This window comes from Gorilla gorilla, chromosome 8 (genome assembly GCF_029281585.2).
Source record: "Gorilla gorilla gorilla isolate KB3781 chromosome 8, NHGRI_mGorGor1-v2.1_pri, whole genome shotgun sequence".
Lineage (NCBI taxonomy): Eukaryota > Metazoa > Chordata > Mammalia > Primates > Hominidae > Gorilla > Gorilla gorilla.
In genome coordinates this window covers 84,566,165-84,587,859 of record NC_073232.2, presented here as the reverse complement: position 1 = coordinate 84,587,859, position 21,695 = coordinate 84,566,165, and the positions used below count along the sequence as shown (strand labels likewise).

At 37.7% G+C, this 21,695-nt stretch overlaps 1 protein-coding gene across 42 annotated transcripts in view; it reads right to left on the bottom strand.

The window, feature by feature from the left end:
- Positions 1–21,695, bottom strand: part of PARD3 (par-3 family cell polarity regulator) — a 705,875-nt gene that overhangs the window by 399,774 nt on the left and 284,406 nt on the right. For all 42 annotated transcript variants that reach the window (XM_055352954.2, XM_055352955.2, XM_031015292.3 and 39 more), the window contains one exon: positions 11,504–11,684. In XM_055352954.2, the coding sequence (XP_055208929.1) occupies positions 11,504–11,684 (181 nt within the window). The remainder of the gene's footprint in view (positions 1–11,503; positions 11,685–21,695) is intronic.

Genomic DNA, 21,695 nt, shown 5'->3' with positions numbered 1-21,695 from the left:
CTGTGACTCACGCCATCCTAACGGGCCACGTGTCAAGGCTCTGTGGATACCCTACAGGCAGCCCTGTGGACCCCCAACAGGCAAGCCTTTCCAGATGAACGCCAGGCCAATCTCTACATCTGATGACATGGGGCAGAATATCTCTAAAAAATAATACTTCCCTGGCCAATGGACTGCGCCAGTTACTGTTATAAAGTGTAAAATATTATATTACATATGTGTAACGATTTTTAATTTCAGGCATCACAGAGATGCAATTAAATATATGGGCCAAATGTTTATTCTGCTTAAAGACAACTTAGAAATACTGATGCCAGGCTGCATGTGGTAGCTCACGCTTATAATCCCAGCACTTTGGGAAGCTGAGGCAGGCTTGAGGTCAGGAGTTCGAGGCCAGCCTAGCCAACATCATGAAAGCCCATCGCTACTAAAAATACAAAAATCAGCCGGGAATTGTGGCAGGTGCCTGTAATCCCAGCTACTTGAGAGGGTGAGGCAGGAGAATCACCTGAACCCAGGAGGTGGAAGTCGCAGTGAGCCGAGATGGCACCACTGCACTCCAGCCTGGGCAACAGAGGGAGACTCCATCAAAAAGGAAAAAAAAAAAGAAAAGAAAAAAGAAATACTGATGACATAACAGATAGGAACTGCAAAGATGTTTGGGCCCCACCAAAGTCAGGAGTCTGGAAATGCCACAGATCTTGAGGGGTAATAAGCACTCATACATTTTCAGCAATACCTCTGCTTGTCTTGAATTTGGAGACCTGAGCTTCAGTTATGCCATGAGTACAGAATATGTTATTATTTTACATCGAGCCTCAATTTCCAAATGGTAAACATCAGGAAGGTGAACTGGGAAGTTTCCTAAGGAGCTGTTGCACCCAACAGATTTATGAAAATCTTTTCCAAATCTCTCCTATACAATATATTGATGGCCTCAATGGGGAGAAGCCATGCACATGTCTCAATTTTCATGAGCCCAATGGGAGCAAAGAATTCCTGGGCAACGCAAGCAGATATAAATGACATGATACACTGAAGAGAGTATAATGTTATCTAAGTCTGCTCCACTGTCAAGTCCACAGATGAAATGTTTCAGTCCACCGAGGTGATCACTTATATGTTATTAATGTGTTAGAAAACCTAATATTACTTATGTCTCTATGTATGGAAAATATATCTTGTTCATGTTTTATGGATGAAAAATGTCAACAGGCAAATTAAAAAATAATTTTACAACAAAAATCACCATGTTAATGGCCATTTAATTGGAAATCTGAAGGATAAAATAAATTTCATTGTGATTGCAAATATCAGTGAAAAAGAAGATTTTATTTGTGTTATTTAAATATAGTTCTCTGGCACACACAAGTTGATTCACAGCGCGCCTGCTGCTGCACTGCCGTCGCCTGACAGCCTGTCTTATCTGCCAAATTGCTCATTAGGTTTGGCAATTTTCACCTGCGCCTCCAGTTTATAGTTCAGCAGGGAATACACATCAGTCTGCTTTTACCATCTTCTGCAGTGAGCTTCCAACACCCCCACAGTAGCACAGTGTCCCTGATCTGCAACCCTCCAAATACATCTTGCATATACACCATTATTTTTAAATGCCAATACAGCTCCCAGTTTTCTAACCAAAACTACGGGAGAATATGCAAAGTAAGCCCTGTATTACAAATACTAAGATGACCAATAATTTACTTAATTTTTTAATGCAAAAAAGAACACATAAACCATATAAACTTAATTTCTTAAATGCTCATCTTAAGAGAGTATTTCTGAGTGGGGCGCAGGGGACAAGAGGGCAGAGGATCCTCTTCCAATTGGCTCTGACCCCTCCAACCTTTGTTACAGGTCGGAAAAAAGAGTACACCAATTTATAAAATAAACAATAGAGGTAACGTGGCAACGGGAACAAAGAGGTAGCTGAGAGTACTACTCAGCTCTCTGCCTGTGCCTGATTTTGCCGATCCCTGCCAATGAGCACAGTGACATTCAGATCGATTTAAAAAAAAAAAAAAAAAAAAAGGAGATACTTTGTGGGCAAAAAGCACCAAAGATATAAAACAAAATGTCTGAAACCCCATAAAACAACTTCTGATGGAATACTGTTTTTCATTTTGCAGAAGTAAAATATTCACCACCAACCCTGCAATTAGCTAGAAAATTACAATAATTACAGCAATTTTGTATCCCATCTCCAATCCAATTAATAGATATATGACCTTGTCAACATGTAATAATCAGATTGCATCTACGACAAAACTGGATGGGTTTTATATGCTGAATAGAACTTGCACAGTAAGAAGGTAATTATTTGAAATACTGAGAATACCACTTGTATGCCATGCTCCACTTCACAAGTTAAAAGGAAATACAATAGGAATATTATTTCTATTTGCAATATGTATTTAAATCAGATCCAGAAAATAGTACTCTGATACCAGCAAATGTTAGGAGGACAGATCTCTATACCAAAGGTGTTGGATATTCTAGAAAGACAAAATCAATCTGTATATGCTTGCTAAGAAAAAAAATTAAGAAATCAAGAAGTGGGAGGGGGCACTAACTTAGGTACAAGCTTCCTATAACAATTATTGATATTTCTTTAAGGTCTAAATGTTAGGAACATAGTAAAATCTTATCAGTTAATTAAATACCATCATTTCAGACAAATTTCCCAAGTAATGGATAAAAATTAACTAAAATTAACATAGCTAATAAAAGGTTAAAATGACAAAAGATTTAAAAGGCAGCAAAAAAAGAAATGAAATAAATCAGATACTTTGTTTCCCCAAATTTTTATAGCAATACCATTTCCAGAAATTTCACCATTCCTCGGGCTTACATCATTTTCAAAGGAAACTTCGTTCTTCAGTCTAGATCTTCCAGAGGAGATATTTAAAAATTTGAATTGTGAGGTAAAAGGAATCTAGCCATGACCTAAACCTGGGCTACCCTCAAATATCTGACTTCTACAAAAAGTCCTCGGGAATTGAAGAAAAAAAAAAAATCATAGAGTGAAAAAGTCATACACAAAATATCACCAGCCTTGGACTCAATGATTTGCACCTGAACTGTGTGACCCTGAAAGCTTTAGATCTAAGCCTGATTTGTTAATATTGAAAATAAAGACAGTTAAATGTATATCACAGACATGGTTCCAATTTGACTCTGTAAAAGTTCCACTCCATCTACCTAAGGGGCCAGTAGTGTCCCATTCCAGAATACATGTCCTAGTTACTTGGGCTGAGTAACATCTCAACCCCTTTACACATCCCCAGGAAGTGGATCTGCACTCAGGAGACATGATCATGCACACCATTCCACAACTATCTGTTAGTCTAGTGCTTCTCCTGTGTCACAGGCTGCATTAGAACTGTGAACATTATCTCATTACTATACAAAACCATCCTGAGGCAGGTACTCAAAGAGGCGACCAGTGTAATTACCTACTAACCTTGCCCAGTGTCCAAGATGGTGTGACTCTCTTTCCTGTACTCTTTCTGAAATCTAAACACTCTATATTACAAAGGAGTATCTGCATAACAAGCTCATGTTGAAAGCATAAGTAAAATATACTCCCATAAAGTATAATATACACTCAAACTTATCAAAATCTGGGTGGGGGAAAAAACCCCAACAGTTATGTAGAGTATCTAGCAACCAGTTTCCTTTAGAGCAGAACATGCATCTACCTGGGAGCATGCAAAGATCTTCCGAGAGATACATTTTAAGGTATCCCATGTTAAGCTCTTCGTGTTCAATATGCATCATTCCCTAAAAAGGTTCCACGAGCCTGAAAACAAGGGGGTCAAGGTGTAATGCGGTTTCTTCCCACCCAATTCTCCATGGTCAACAGCCCCAAAGCCAGTATGTCCATGAGGCAGTGGCCAGGGCCACAATAAGTTTAGAAGCCCAGGATAGTGTTTTATTTTCCTTTAAAATCAAAAGAGAAAAACAAATTTTTAGAGTCAAAGAAAATGTTTTCACTTTTTTCTCACATCAGAAGAAAATGATACTCTTAGGGACCATGAAAATCAATTCAATGATGCATAAAATGGAAAAAGTACAATATTGAAATATTTAAAGCTAAATAAAATATAATTTCATGACTGATATTACTATGGTGAGGGCGGCCCATGATGGCCAAAGTGCCCAGAGTCCAGGAAAGTCATGATGGTGTCCTGAATAGCTCTTCTGCTTTGCAAAATTTAAAAAACAAACAACAAACACACGCATTGAAAAAATGACAAAACAACAACAAAAAAAGCGTCACCTGTCCTGAATCTTACAATTGATGTACAACTGTGCATAAAAACTTCCAGGATGACAAAGCACAGTTTAATACAGCAGCCTCAAGGCTGAGAACATAAATGCCTCTGGATAACAAACACTTTTGCCACTCAACTAGTTTCTAGATCCCTCCTTTCAACAAAAAAGAAGGATATCATAAGCCAGTTTTCAGCTCATTGATATATCTATAAAAATAATTTCTGACAAAGGATCACTAATTGGTGTTTAGCATTTAACTTGGAGGGAATTAGAAGAATTGAGTAATACTGATGTAACAAAACTCTATTTACTCCCTAAGTTCTGACTCTCCTTCCAACGTAGGAACAACCAGAGAAAGCCAAATATGAAATTCTAAACAATCACACCATATATGCCCCTATTCTAGGTAGCCCACCTGCAGCTACCTCATGCCAGCAGTTTCCAATCAGAGCACACCCAAGCCTTCCCATTCCTCCATGCAAAAGCATTCCCACTCCTCAGCCTGCCTGGGAGCCTCCGTCAAAGGCAAGCCATGATAGCTGCCCCCTAACTATGGCAAGCTCTGAATAAATAGCCTTCACCTGTTCTCATTTGGATGGTCTTCACTTATTTCCACATTAAAAAGCAAAACGTTACATATTTGTATATTTGTGCTATTTTGATCTATTATATATTAATAATCACATAGTACTATATTTAAAATTTTAATGTACTTTGTTTGTTGCAAAGAAATAAGATGACCAACAAAAATATTCAAGCCTAAAAAAGATTAGGTTAAAATTCAGTGCTATATGGAGTGGGGGAAAAAAGTTCAAAGAGAAAAGTAATTAAATAAACCTTCATACTACTAAGAAGTGCCTTGAGTGTGTGTTTCCTTTATTTTTTTTTAAAAGTACCTTTATTAAGGATAATTTTGAACCAACATATAAAAGTAGACAGAATAGTATACTGAATCTTTAGGTAACCCATCCCCTAGCCTGTACTATTCTGAAGAAAATTCTAGAGATATTATATTAATCATAAATAACTCATTACATACTACTAAAAGGTAAAGGTTCTTTTAAAAATAATTTCAATAACCTTATTGCATCTAAATAATTCCTTACTATTAAATGCCCAATTTGTGTTTTATTCATCAGCATACAAATGTCATTCTTTGTATTAAGCTTCATTTAAATCAGGATTTAAATAAGATCCAGACATTATGATTGGATGTTACATCTCTTACAAGTTTCTAATAACTTATAAATTCCCTCTCCATCTCTTTCTGCCCCTACAGTTGATTTTATTGAAGAACGTGGGCCATTTGTCTTACACAGTTTCCCACCATCTTGACTAGGCTGACTGCACCCCTATCGTGTTCACATGCTTCTCAGGGTTCTGTATTTCCTGTAAATAGGCACTTGGATTTAGAAGTCTGATCAGATTCATGATTAATTTCTTTTGTCAAGACTACCTCATAGGAGATGTTGTGTTTTTTTCATCAGGAGGCATACAATGTTTGGTTGTCTCTCCTTGATTATTATTTTTTAATGGTGACTGTCTTAGTTCATTTTGTCCTGCTCTAACAGAGTACCTGACACTGGTAATTTATAAAGAACAGAAATGTACTCTCTCACAGTCCCGGAGCCCAAGAAGTCCAAGATCAAGGGGCTGGCATCTGGAGAGGACCTTCTTACTGCATCCTCACATGTAGGAAGGTGGAAGGGAAAGAGAATGAATGCAGCATCCTCACATGACAAAGCGACAGAGTAACTCCAGTACTTCAAGCTCTTTTTATACTAAGCTATTTTTATGCTAAACTCTTCTTTTTATACTAAGAAGTAATTTTTAATACATATATACAAAGTGATTTCCTCTTCATCTACTATTTGGTTATACAGTGATACCACTCATACAAAGGATATACAGAATAGATTTCTTTTTTTCTTTGTGACAGACTCTCCCTCTGTCACTCAGTCTGGTGTGCAGTGGACAATCACAGTTCACTGTAGCCTTGATCTCCCAGGCTCAAGAAATCCTCCTGCCTCAGCCTCCCGAGCCACAGCGAGTGCAGTCACACACCACCATGCCCACCTAATATTTTGATTTTTAATAGAGACAAGGTCCTTTATAAATCACCAGCCCGTGCTGTTAATTTAATCTTTCTTTGAACAGTTTTCCAAATAATAAGCAACTTTATGACCTGAACACCTCCCATTAGGCACACCTCCCAACACTGTTGTACTAGGGATTACATTTCCAACATGTAAATTTGGGGGGACACATTAAGAGCCTAGCAATGATCACTACCTAGATCCATTATGTCATCAGAAGTTGCAGAATAGTAATATTCCAATGCTACCACTATGTCTTCATTTATTAGCTGAAATACTTACATAAAAAGCAAGTATTTGGATATCCCGTGAAACCACACTACAAGGAAATGCAGAATAGATGACTTATTCCTGCTTTCCTTTATAAGGTTTCCAAATAATAAGATGGCTCACGGGTAGCCTTCTCCTTGCTTGCTGGCTTCTTTATTATCATCATACACTCATGCATGTATTGCTGTTGCTATCTGTATTGATGCTCCCACTGTCCCGTCTTTGGCCAGCAGGAGCATCATGTTGTCTCCTAGGCCTTCTGGCCCACCCTAGTAATCTTTCATAACTGCCCTATTTTCTGATATGACAGGATGATCCAGGATGATCCCATACATTTCCCGTACAGACTCGCATTCAGGCATTTCTCTAAGAAGCTCTGATCCCCTCAAATGAAAAATGCTATTTCCAGAGCATAGTCTGGATTGAGAAATGCTGAGTCACTGGGTTGGTCATTGATTCTAGACCTTTTCTGTGAATATACACAGGAGTTTTTCTTCCCTCCAGGTTCCTTTTTTAAAAACTAAAACATCAGGAATTAATTATGACATGTCTAAACTGAGGACTATCCATTTTTTGTTCATTCTCCTTTAACTTATATCTGTACACTTTTTCTTCTATACTAAGAATACTCAATGACACCAGGAATGACAAAATTAGAATATTATAATTTCCCATCTCTTTCATCCTGTAATACCCACCCAAAAAATCTAAGATTAACAATACCAACGACAAACAGTTTCAGGGTCCTTGTCATTAGGCAGTTCTTTTTTTCCTTAGGATACATCTCCCTTTGTACAAATTCCTTGGATTTAAAGTTAATTGAAATAGTTACTCTTGTTATGTTTAGGCTACCAACTAAAAATATATTTACGGTCTGATATTTCATACTCATTTTTTGTTTTTAAAATTAAAATTTATTAAGTGTATGAATATTAATATTCATTTGAAATTTTTACTGTAAAAATTAAAAATTGATCATTTTATAATTGTGTAAAAGATGATATAGTTCCAACCTCAAATATACAGAAGGAAATAGTATGCATCTAGTTTCTATTTTACTTCCTCCATCCTATTCTCTCCCTTCTCCATAGGTTGGTTAGTTGGTTTGTTTGGAGCCAGAGTTTCATTCCGTCGCCCAGGCTGGAATGCAAGGGCATGATCTCCGCTCACTGCAACCTCGACCTCCCGGGTTCGAGAGATTCTCCATGCCTCAGCCTTCCGAGTAGCTGGGACTACAGGCGTGTGCCACCACGCCCAGGTAATTTTTTTGTATGTTTGGTAGAGACATGGTTTCACCATGTTGGCCAGGCTGGTCTCGAACTCCTGACATCATGATTCGCCCGCCTTGGCCTCCCAAAGTGCTGGGATTACAGGCGTGAGCCACCGCACCCAGCCTGGATTATCTTACTTAACTTTCTCATTTCTTACATTTTTATTAACTAGTAATCACGTTTGTCTTCTAGTTTAAGAGTGTTATTCAGGATACTGTTCAATATACTGGAATCAACAAAATGTTTCTCAAGTTTTAAGTTAACTGCTATTTTGACTATACAAACAATGATGTATTTAATTCAGGGTTTCTAACCGTGGCACTACTGACATCTGGGCTGCAGAGTTCTCTGATGTGGGACTGTCCTGTGTTTGTAAGGTATGTACCAGTGTCCTTGACCTCTACTCAGTGCCCAACTCCACCAGTTGTCACAACCAAAAATATCATCAGACACTGATAAATGTTCCTTGGGGAGAAAACACTTCTGTGGTTGAGGAGCAATGATTTAACTAAATCAGAGTTCTCTCTGTATTTTCTATAAAAAAAGCTCAAGGCTAAATTAATGACAGCTTCTAGGGAAACATAAAAAGACCTCAAGATGAGAATTCCATCTATGAAAACCATCTAGGCTTTATCTTAATACCCAAACTTCGTATCCATTTTTCTATGGAAAAAAAATACATACTCCATATATTTTTCTCAATTTCCACCAATTCTTTATGGAACAAAGGGGATGAGTGAATTCATTCATTGGAAAACATAGGAAAGTGACCACTCCTTCTTTAAGGCAAAAATTGGAAATTTATTTATCTTAAAAAAAAAAGCCTTTATCAGTCATGTCCCCAACTAGTGTCGATTATCCTTCAATTAAGCAAATCTCTACATATTGTTGACTTCTTTCTTTTCATATCTGTAAATAGTTAGACTACCATTTACTACTAACTATAGCTCCTTGATAGCAAGCGCTAGGCCTTATTAACTCAACCCCAGACTCACCACCTAGCACAAGGCATGGCCAGTACGGACAAATTCATCTTCTATGTCTGAATGAATGTCATTAATGCAGTGGCAAAAATCACCTTGACAGGTGACTCATGTGTGATGCATTACGTTCACATAGTTATGGACCTGTGTATAGTAGATGCTTACTTAACTCAATGCCTGCCAAGATCTGAAAATCTAAACCTTAGCATACCAAAATGAGAACAAGAAAATAAGATTTGCATATTCTCCCACTGGTGGCTGCAAGACAACACATATGCTTCAAATATAACTTCTTTTTCTCAATAAAAACAAGATAAAAAGAGATATTTGGGGTTTAAAACACCATTTAAATTTTAACACATAAGGCCAGTCAAATGTGGATGGTTATGTGTTAGAAATTTTGTTGAGTCCAGAGGAGTCAAAAGGTAAAAATTGATGGAAAGTATGTTAATCAAATTCATAAATCAACATAAAGAAATTAACCTTTCTTCTAATATTTTTTATGGCATGGCTGTATTAAAGCTACAAATTGCTTTAGAAAAGATACAAGTACAACACTACAACAGTAACACAACAGAAAGTTCTGTATTTAAGTATATACATTACAGTGTTATTACTCAAATAAAGACACTATTTTCCAAACTTCTGGTATCTGAATACCTGAACTACTATTTAATTAAAATTTTCCATGAGTCAAATTTAGGCAGTCTACATTGTACACACAGGATCATTCCAAGCAGATATCCACTAAGTCATAGGCTTAATGAGCTAGTAAAAAATCAACCAGGGTAACTAGTGTACCACCTGCACATCATTTTGTATACGCTGTATGGTACATGCCTCACCTTTTGAAAAACACGGCCCAAAGCAAATCTAATGTAAGAATTTTTAAACAGTATATCCTAGTAGTAAACAAAATTATTTTCACAAAATTAGTTTCTTGCATATGTGCATAAATAAAGCTAAATCTCTTGCATATAAAAAATATTCAACTAAAACAACTTATAGGTTCTGTTCCACCCCAAGTATCCTTGGAAACATCTGTCATTGCATCTGAGTCCGATCTTGTCTGGATGATAGAAAGCAATTGTAGGAAGTGGTTAGCACTGGTCTGTAGCTGCACGCAATCCTCTAGAGCATCACTTACATATCCCATCTTGAACTACACCTTCTAAATTCTCTACACTCTGTATGGCGCATTGTCCTGTGGGTTCTGATGGGCTAACAGATCTCTAACTGTTAAACTGCTCTTCTTTCCTTGTTCTCTTTATATACACCTTCAAGGGACAAGAGAAGCAGAAGTAGTTTGTAAACATCTAGAAGCAAATTGCCAAATTACTACAGATTGCTATCAATGCAAAAAACGGGAATTAGGATGCATTTTAGAAGAATAAATTATATATTCTAAATATTATCCACCTATATTCTATATCTTAATTATATATATATTTTATTAACACATATTATTACCCATCTGTTTATAAATATCTACTGAAGACTATCAATCAGTAAAGACACGTAAGACCCAAATTTTCTACCTGAAAAAAACTGAAGTGTTTCCAAATAGATGTACCTAAAAAATAAATAATCCTTTTTTTTTTTTCTCTCACTCTGTTGCCCAGGCTGGAGTGCAGTGGCACAATCTTGGTTCACTGCAACCTCCATGTCCAACCTCCAATCGTTCAAGCAATTCTCCTGTTTCAGCCTCCCAAGTAGCTGGGATTACAGGCAACCGCCACCACGCCTGGCGAATTTTTGTATTTTTAGTAGAGATGGGGTTTCACCATGTTGGCCAGGCTGATCTCAAATTCCTGACCTCAGGTGATCCGCCCACCTCGGCCTCCCAAAGTGCTGGGATTATAGGCATAAGCCACCCCACCCAGCCAAAAAATCTTTTAACCTTATACATTTATTGAAATTGATCTTCTAACTCTTAACAACTGCTCAATTACAAGATTATACAACTATAAACACTAAATATTTGTAGCAAAAATACCTGACTTTTATGAGTACCTTCCAAGAACGGCTAACAGAACTCTTCAGGCAAGTATCCCAGATCTGGAATACCCAGGGTCCTAGGATTCCTCATATAGGACTCACTATGTCCATATATTCCCCTTCCCTAAGGAGGTATTCTAATCACTGCTCTCCCAAATCCCTGAAGATAACTTTGACACGGCGGTCTCTTCTTCCCCAGCTCTTCAGATAAAGTTCAAATAATATAAATGATGGTTGTAACAGAGTTGACTGTAATGAATGATGCTATGTTTTGTTTCAATGCAAAGCTCTTTGGTCATTTCTACTTGTTCTAGCATTCAGATAAACATATGGAAAGGAAAATCCAAATAATTTAATTTGAACTATTGTCCTTATTTACAGTTAGCGGGTCACGGAAAGTCTACTAGTCGAAAGTAAAGAAAGCCTAATCTATTACAATGTAAAGAACTGCCTACTTCTCTTGCAAAGGACATTTGCCTGGGTCCTAAACTTAATTTTTGAAAAAAACAGATAATTAATTCCATTTACAGGGTCATGGATGAATAACAAAAGTTGGTATTCCTGTAAATTAAGACGAAATGGAAGAGAAGAAAGAGCTTTCACTTACTTGCTCGAAGGACTGAAGGTGTGACCTCAATTTCACTTGTTGCTTGGTAAGGCTGAAAGGCTGAGACATTGTTGGTGCCAAGCTCACTACCAAATATCTCTGGGCTCTGGGTACCCGTGGAACTGGCACTGGTGCCATCACCTCCGTGATGTGGATCCTGCTCATCAAACACTGCTACCAGCTAGAAATGAAAGGTAAATGTGCACTTATAAATAAAGGCACTTAATTAACTACCAAAATTTTGTACTATTTTGACATAATTCTATAGTGCAAAAATACTGATATAAATGACCCTAGAATGGTAAGTTTTAGGAAGAAAAACCTCAAAGAAACAGTGTTTCCCTTAATTTTGATGCTTTACTTGTATAATTCTAAGTCGTACATTTCACATTCAAAAGTCTATGGGTGAAAAAATAATAAAATTGTTTGCTATCACAGCATGCTAAGTCAGGGACAGATATAAATCTTCTTAAAAATATAGGATATATATTTAAATGGAAAAGAAAAATGCAAAAGTGTGTATATATATGAGTATACATATATATCTGTGTGTGTGTATACACACATGGTATGAACTACTATTCACATAAAAAGGGGATATTAAAAACTAAACATGTATCTTCTCATTTGTGCATAAGATACATGCTAAAGACAAACCTGTCATACAAATATTCCAGTTAGTAAATTTGTTTCTCTTTAGCAATTCTTACTCTACGACACCCCCCCACACACACACAAACACACACACACCAAGAATGAACAAAAGAGTGCAAATATTTTTGATAATGAAAGCAGATGTTTTCACAGTCAGAAACAGAAGTTACAGAGAAGAAAAAGCTAGAATAAACTGGTGCTCAGAATGGAATCCAGGACATCAGTATGAGCTCAGTTTTTGTTTGTTTGTTTGTTTTGTTTTGTTTTGAGATGGAGACTCACTGAGACGCCAGGCTGGAATGCAATGGCACGATTTCGGCTCACTGCAACCTCCACTTCCTGGGTTCAAGTGATTCTCCTGCCTCAGCCTCCCAAGTAGCGGGGATTACAGGCGTATGCCACCACACCCAGATAATTTTTGTATTTTTGGTAGAGACAGGGTTTCATCATATTGGCCAGGCCAGTCTCAAACTTCTGACCTCAACTGATCTGCCTGCCTCAGCCTCCCAAAGTGCTGGGATTACAGGCGTGAGCCACTGCTCCCGGCCAAACTCACAGTTTTTATAACTACATAGTTAAGTAAATACACTGACAAATGGGTAAGTATATCAATAAATGTTAATGAATGTGTGAGTATAAAGAGTTCCCAGCTCTGTCCACACAGAGATCCTAGAAACAATGGCATCCCCAGTGCCACTGAGCATGCCTGGTACCCAGATTGTGGTTTCTAATACCATTCTCCAGTTAATGAACAAGGGCTCCTTGAAAAATGGTTGATTTCAGGGCTGTGGTCAGGGAAACACATGGTAAGCCTGGAATGCCTTGTGATGTCAAAAAGGGGTACTCAAAAATGATGAAGGCACATCAAAGGGAAGCAGGTGTCAACCTGAAGGGTCTCCCAAGGGACAAAGCTGAGTCAACTTACAAACTAAAGAAATCATACTGGCATTGGATCATTATCCAAAGAATAAACTAAAATCCATGAGTCCATAATGATATAAATAATTGAACAAACAAATGGTAGAGAATAAACAGCTGTTCCCTGCTGTAGCATTCCAAATAATAAATAGAAGGAATGATGGCAACAGAAATCATCATTAGGCAACCTCCACAGTAAAAATTGTTCAGGTAAAATCTACTAATGGATACTAACATTAATGGGTGTGAATATAATAAACAGGATATTTGCATAGCTCAAAATGTCTCCCCAGAAGAGTCATTTTGACTAAAAAGCAAAACAGTAATATCGTTGAAGTGGAGAAACTTGGCAGCCACTGCTGTACCCAGGTTAACGTCATTCATAGTAAGATGCAGCAATATCAAGTACCATCTGATAAAATGCACTGGGAAGTATATAACATTACTTTTGTGGTATTCTTGCCAAAAATGTATAACGTCCATCTAATCGTGAGGAAACATCAGACAAACCCAAACTGAGGGATATTCTGAAACATAAATAAGGCTCTCCAAAAGTATCAAGGGTCATGAAAGTAAAAGAAAGAATAAGGAGAACGAGGAAATTGTGCAAATTGGAGGAGTCTGAGGAAGAATGAGAACTACATGCAGTGGGAGGATAGAAAAAGGGCATTAGTGAAAAAATAGGCAGAATTCTAATGAGATCTGATTAGTTGACAGTACTGACTCAGTGTGAGTTTCTTTCTTTTGATAATTGTTCTATGATTATGTAAAATGTTAACATTAGGGATAGATGAAGTGTATATGGAAATACTCTGTAACTATTATTCCAACTTTTCTGAAGTATAAAATTATTTCAAATTAAAAATTTTAAATGTTATATTTTAAAAAGCTATAAAAATAAAAAAGTACTCTATGTCTTCTTATAACTAATACAGTTCTTAAAATGCTAATATACTTCTTATAAATCCCAAAGCGTAGGCCAGGCGCGGTGGCTCACGCCTGTAATCCCAGCACTTTGGGAGGCCTAGGCGGGTGGATCATTTGAGTTCAGGAGTTCAAGACCAGCCTGGCCAACATGATGAAACCCATCTCTACCAAAAACATAAAAAATTAGCCGAGTGTGGTGGCACGCTTCTGTAATCCCAGCTACTCGGGAGACTGAGGCAGGAGAACTGCTTGAACCCAGAAGGCGGAGGGTGCAGTGAGCCGAGATCCTGCCACTGCACTCCAGCCTGGGAAACAGAGCGAGACTCCATCTCAAAATAAATAACATAACATAACATAACATAACATAACATAACATAACATAACATAACATAACATAAAATAGAAAACAAATCCCAAAGAGTAAAAAACTTCTAAGGATCCACAATGGCTGCCACCTTGGAGATTCACCCTTCAATCCCACACCTAGCAACTCAGCTTAGCCTTCCAAGAAAAGAACCATGACTGGAACCAAAATAAACCCCTCTCCTGCCTCCAATCCAAGCTTTTTCAAGGCCAACACTTGTCTCAGGTCAAAAACAGAAACGCGAATGTACAGAATATGAGTAGGACTCATAATTACAGTCTTCATTTTATAAATGGCTTTGTCGTTTTGAACAAATGCTATTTCCATGAACATTTATATATCATCAATCCATTTATCATCGACACAACAAAGAAAACCATTGTACAGTCACTAAGAGACAGGAAGCTCAGAAACCTGCTGACGTATAAATAGAATCAGCTGATTAAACAATCTGGAAGAACCAGTACCAGGGTTCATAACATACCACGGTAACTGGTATGAAGAAATCACAGTAGGATGAATAATTGGGCCACTCAACCTTATAATGAACAACATAAATCAGAAAAGAAGTCCTTAATAGTTACAAAAAAAATGGAAAGGTATGCATACGTATACACCAAAACATCCATATATAGTAAAATCAGTTTATCTGACAGTGACTTGCAAGTGTCTGTCTGTATTAGAGACACAGACATTCCACTAGATTAGGGGTCAATGGGCAAACTTTTTCGAAAAGAATAAGACAGTAAATATTTTTGGAGCTGTGGTCCATACTGTCTCTTTCATAACTACTCTACTCACTAATTATAGTATGAAACAGCACCCACAGACAATACAAAAACAAATGACTGTGACTACATTTGAATAAAACTTTATTTATAAAATAAACAGGCCAAATTTGGCCCATGGTCCCTAGTTTGACAACCCAGCCCATCTTTCTAGTAACATGCAATTTTAGTTTCAGTTTGAGCAATAAAAATAAAAGTCAAGGTACCTTTGTAGCCCCAAAAAACTAAAATACTCATTTCAAGCTCTGCATGAGGATTTTGGATTGCTATACTTGATTTTAATATCATCATACTTTTCATAAGGTGTGTGGCTTAATATGCATTTTGAAGATATTAAGTTTTGACATTTTGGTGCTTAATTGGAAGCAAATGAAATTCATGTTTTGTTATTAACTTTTCACAATGATGTGTTCTCTCAAGAATCGAGTCCTTTCTGCAAACTGAAAATGCAGATTGAAAATTACAAAGAATGAGTCTTTAAATGCCACATGATGGAAGAGCTTATACTTATATATTAGTTTCAATAATTATCTCCAGCATTTTTAGAAAACATAGAACCACAGTTGGTGATTTGCAATATGCCAATAACATACAATTCCACAGCTTTCTTTTAAACCAAAATTTAAGTGCCAGGTCCCAATATGAAATAATTTTGTGTGAAACTGGGAAAGATATATAATTTTAGAAAATCTACTCTATAAGAATGCATATAGTAACACAGTAAAAAAAAAAAAAAAAGGTGGGGAGAACCTTCACAAAAAAACTGCATATTAAAAATCTCCATCATGCCCTTCAAAAAGTAAAGGAAAAGTCTTTTAAATTTGTGAAATGTTACTTAAATTCTAATTTAACAGATGGAATCTTCACTGCTGTCCACAAAGTAGATCATTTTGAAAGTTCATTTTTTTCCTTGCAATAATTATTAATCTCTCTTCTGTTCCATTCATCTATCAAGTCTCCATGAGAAAAGACAGGCAGAATTTGGATAACACCTACAATAGCCCAAGTAGAAATAAACTCTAAACATTGTCACCCACTTTCCCCTACCTCAGGACAAGTCACTTTAACTATGAAACATCAGAACTCCCCAACAGAAAACCTCTTATAGAAACATCACACAGAAATGCTTATAAAACCCTTGGATCTAGGGAAGTCCCTTTAATAGGTAAAATTAAGACCTGAAAGCCCACAACTGCATGTAGCAAAGTGGCTAACAGCAATATAGAATCAGAGAAAGCTACATTCAAAGCCAGCTCTGACCTTATTTTTTGGGTAGCTGTTGGTAAATCCAGTGGCCTCTCTAACATCTCCAGACCTTACTCTCCTCATTTGGAAAAGAGGATGGTGGTTGTGGGTAGACAGAATAATGGTCCCCCAAAGTTATCCACGTCCAAACTCCTGGAACCAGTGAATGTTACCTTCTATGAAAAAGGGACTTTGCAGACAGGATGGAGGTTAAGAACCTTAAAATGGAAAGATTATCCTTCATTATCCAGGTAGAGCCCCATCTAATTACATAAGTCTGGAAAAATGGAGAGCCATGCCTGGCTGCGGCCAGAGAGAGACGTGATGATGGCCAGAGAAATACTACACTGCCCACCTTGAAGATGAACAAAGGGAGTCATGAGCCAAGGAAAGTGAGCAGCATTTAGAAGGCAAGGACATGGATTCTCCCCTAGAGCCTCGAGAAAGGAGCACAGTTAACACATTGATTTTATGCCATTCTGACCCATGTCAGCCTTCTACCAAGCAGAATTGCCAGGTAATGAATTTGCATTGTTTTCAGCCACGTATGCCTGCTCTGCCAGATGTAGGACAAATAAAGAGATAAGGTATACAACTTCCAGAACACAATAAGCACGTTTACTATGAGCTTTTATTAAATTATATTGTGATGGTTGATAAATACGTTCTACTTTTGTAAATATGAGAATTAGTTTCAAGAGTAAAGAAGACTGATGCAAAGCTCAATCGCTGTGTCTTGGATCTACACAGGAATAGTAAGGGGAAAAAGGACACGGAAAGAGGACAACATGCTAGAAAATGCATGTTCAACATAGATATGGCACAAAATGAAGACCTTCCACAGACGCTCTACATCCTCCTCTAGAGGGCCCCACAGAAACACAAAGTCGTTTTTATTATTTCACTTAACAGGAAGCAAAGCTGAGCCGCAGAGAGATGAATCTGACTAGCATATAAATAAACACAGAATAAATTTGAGATGGGAAATCAAGTCAAAGATCCTATTTTCTCCAAATCTTCCTGCTCTGGAGCATCTAACATATCCACAGCACAGGCCACTGGCAGGCTACAAACTAAGATTATCTGCAGACCTGTGAATAGGATTCTGTTCCTTTTTGATTAATCAAACGTAATAACCTGCCTTTACCAAATTAATGCAATTTTGATGACACCACTTAAAATTTTTCTGAACATATCTAAGGGTAATGAAGATCATCACAGACAATTCATCCTGCTGGTGCCATCACTCAGTCTTAAACAGAGGGCTTAAAAGGATCAAAGAACTTGCAGATTCTACCCTCATACAGGAAAATGAAAGCTGATTTAAGCCAAGTCTAAGTGAAATCTCAAAGACCTCTAGGTTCAAACTCCACACACCTTGAGAAGCCATTTTATTGTGACACCCTGTGAGCAATCTCTCACTTTCCATTGCTTTCTTCATGTATAAGCTAGACATATCCAGGGAAAGTCAATTATGATGGGTGTCATTGGATACTCAATGTCAATATATGGAATCGTTTTCCTATGAAATAAAGACTTTTAATTCTTTTAAAAAGGCATCGTATTTTGGCCCTGGATAAAGTACAAAACATGTTGGAGAATACTAGAAACAAGAATAAACTTGAAGATGCCTCCATGACCCTCTCTTCATCTAAGAAACATGAGCAGCCTCCATGAGTCAAGCCAGATCCAGCGGCTTAGTCAACAAGAAGCACAACACAGAAAGTGCGTGTTTGAGGGACGGCAGGGAGATGTCATGGGCAGATGTGCCCATAAAGAAGAATGTGACAGAAGAGAATAGAAAGAAAATTCAACAGATATGGGAGAACTAGAGCATAATGAAATAAATTTCAAAAACTTAACAATAAAACTAAAGGAGTTGGAGATACATGCATTTTTTAAGTTTGAAGTCAGGCTGTTCCATGATGTATAATTCTAAACTATCACTAATTCAAAAATCACTTTTCCTCTCCATAGTTTATAAATTATAGATTTCTATAATTAGGATCATACCTACCAATACATTTAAATTCTTCTGCCCTTTCACTCAAGGATGTCCAAAAATATTATAAATTAGATCAAGTATTTGAGTTTCTGAATTCCCCTTTTTCTCTTTTTTTTTTAAGATTTCATTTACACTTGTCTCCCATAAAGCACACTTGATAACCTGTGGCACTTACATAAAAGAAAAACTAACCAAACACTAACATGCTTTTGTAGATTATCACAGTGTATTATCCAACATAAGAAAGGGAGCTAAATGAGATCAATCTTTAATAAAGCCATTTCCAGCAAAACATCATGCAGGAGAGGGCAGAACATTCCCGCTGCTTCCTGAACAACTCAGGAGGCCACCACCATCATAAGCTTCTATCTGTCAATTGCCAAAGGGAGACCTGTCCCACAAGAGCTAATGCCATCCTTTAAGAAGAAAGTATTTCTTGAACACTCATGCCTAATAGAGATATTCCACTGCATCTGGAAACCACAGTGAAAGATATTCACCTATGATACTCCCTAGCCCTGATGCTTACATTTCAGAGCTGAAATTTAATTCTGTTGTCCCTCAGGGTGACATAGTCTATCATCCACTGAGCCTTCAGACTAATTAGATTCCCAATTTAAGACTTATGTTCAACTAATAGCCTTGAGTATGTCAACCACAAACCACAATGAAAATATGCAAACTCGTATAGCCATCAGCTAACTGACCCACCTGCCAAATATAATATAAACCCCTCTTGCTCTACTCTCTATCATGAGTGCCACTGTTACACTGGTACCCACCCATGAGGTTACAACTACATTACACTACTGCTTAAGTATTAATAAAAAGTAGGATAGCACAGTAAGACAGAACAAAATAATTCAGAAATGGGCTAATCACATACAGATAGGTTGACTCCAAACTGGAGGAAGTGGCACGAGTTGTGATTTTATCATGAACACATGCAGTGTTCCCTCAAAGAGAACATGGTAAGACTGGCAAATGGGCAAGATGAATAATCTCAGAAGCAAATGTAATGATGTAGTAACTAATTATTATGTAGACACAACAAAAAGGGAACTAAAAATCAATTTGTAAGCTTTCTGATGACTGAATTTACTTTAATGACACAGAGACAATACTAAATCCTTAATCATTCATTCTCTGAGCCTTACTTGCTAGCATGGTTCATTAAAAACTCATTTAAATAGAGCTAGTGTTTAACTGGACGAGTAAACAAAAGGATATATTTGAACCAATGATGTTTTGTAATCATAGTAATACAAACTATACCAATAAAAACTCGCTACAGAACAAGAATCTCAAGCTTGCCATTGGAAAACTTTAAATGTTATGCATGCAAGATTAATTCCACGCTTCATCAGCATTTTAAGAAGGGTATATACTGTCTGATAAAAAAGACCTAAAACTTAGAAAAGAACACTAAAATACCATGAGCACATTAAAGACTAGCGAATGTTCCTACTGGCTAAGCCAAGAATGGCAAAGTGTGGATAGACTTTCTCGTACACAGTACCAGGAAACTCGACCTCAAACCCGTCTCAGGCTCTAGCCCCATGGTTTGTGATATTAGAGCAGTACCTCACCTATGGGTATATGTTCCAGCCTTGCCACTCTGCCAACCTTCCAACATATCTAAGAGGGAGTAACGTGGAAACAGGGGTCAACAGCACAGTGTTCTAATCTGTGAACAATTTAGCTTGACAATTCATATGTTTACGTGTATCCAGAAATGCCTGCACTAACAAATGATAAATAAGAGAATCCCTCAATAGTAACTCTTTAAATTAACAACATAGTCTGAAGTAGGGATTTTGCTTAAAAGAAAAAAAAAAAGATTTTTTTTTTTCTAAGAGGCATGAGCCTCTGTGCCCGGCCAAAATATTTTTATTAATCAAAAGTCCACCAGGCATGGTGGGTCATGCCTGTAATTCCAGCACTTTGGGAGGTAGAGGTAGGTAGATCATGAGGTCAAGAGATGGAGACCATCCTGGCCAACATGGTGAAACCTCGTCTCTACTAAAAATACAAAAATTAGCTGGGCGTGGTGGCACACACCTGTAGTCTCAGCTACTCGGGAGGCTGAGGCAAGGGGAATCGCTTGAACGTGGGAGATGGAGGTTGCGGTGAGCCAAGATCACACCACTGCACTTCAGCCTGGTGGCAGAGAGAGACTCCATATCAAAAAAAAAAAAAAAAAAATCCAACGTCATGTAGGAAATAGATAGGTCTTAACGAGATAAACCAAAATCTCTCTTTCTCTCATACACAGACACACACACAGCCTCTCTAAACTGTACTTAAAAGACAACCACCACCAAAACCCACAGCACCAATCACAATGTTAAACGTTAGTGAGCAAGCAACTGGGGGTGAAATACTTTCCACCTTCTTCCTAATCGCCACTAAACACCACTCCCTTCACTCCCAGGCATAAGTCACATCCTGAAATCTCCCCCAGTCCCTACGCTATAATGGTCCCAGGGCATGAAAAGCTGCCAATGTGAATGCATAACCCAGAAACATAGCAGGACAGTTACGACCAGACAGGAGCATGCCCTGCTCTCCTGCTCCTCTGAATGTCTGCCTCCACTGGTGAGTCCACAAAAACAGAGCTGAGATCCTTAGTGGGAAGGCCCTTCCTTTCTAGTCTTTCAGAGCTGAGATCCTTAGTTAGGAAGGCCCTTTCTTTCTAGTCTTTTTACCTCTTCAGCTAGCTGGATATAGTAAACCAGGGCTTGGTTCCATGGGTGGGGAGCCCTTGTCTCCATACCCACACACCACCCTCAAACCCTCCTCCTGCTGTGCCACCAGCAAGTTACGAATGTTTAGATGCAGGGAAAGCAGGAGTCCCACTTAAGCTACAACTGCCTCCTCCTACCAACTTGTACCATTGAGCTCCCTGCTACAGTTCATATCCAGTGTCGTCAGAAACAAGGATAATTCCGTCTCTACCATCAAGTAACACCATCTCACAGAACCGAGACATTCCCTCGTTGGGCTTCCTTAACCCATCACTCATTCCATTGTTGAACTTGTAAAAAATGACTCATCACTAAAATTCTTGCCATTCAAATCTGGTAAACTTTATACTTTATTTTTTGGCAATCAGTAGTGGAAAACTTTTCATTCTAAAATAGAAACTTGAAGGATCACTTCCTTAGTCCTAAATTTTGCAAATTATATTTAAAATGAGAAGCACTAGAAAAGAAAACTTGGCTGTGGCTTTGGCCAATCAATCAGAACTGGGAAGCAGTTAAGCAATTTGCACAAAGTCATGGAAAACTT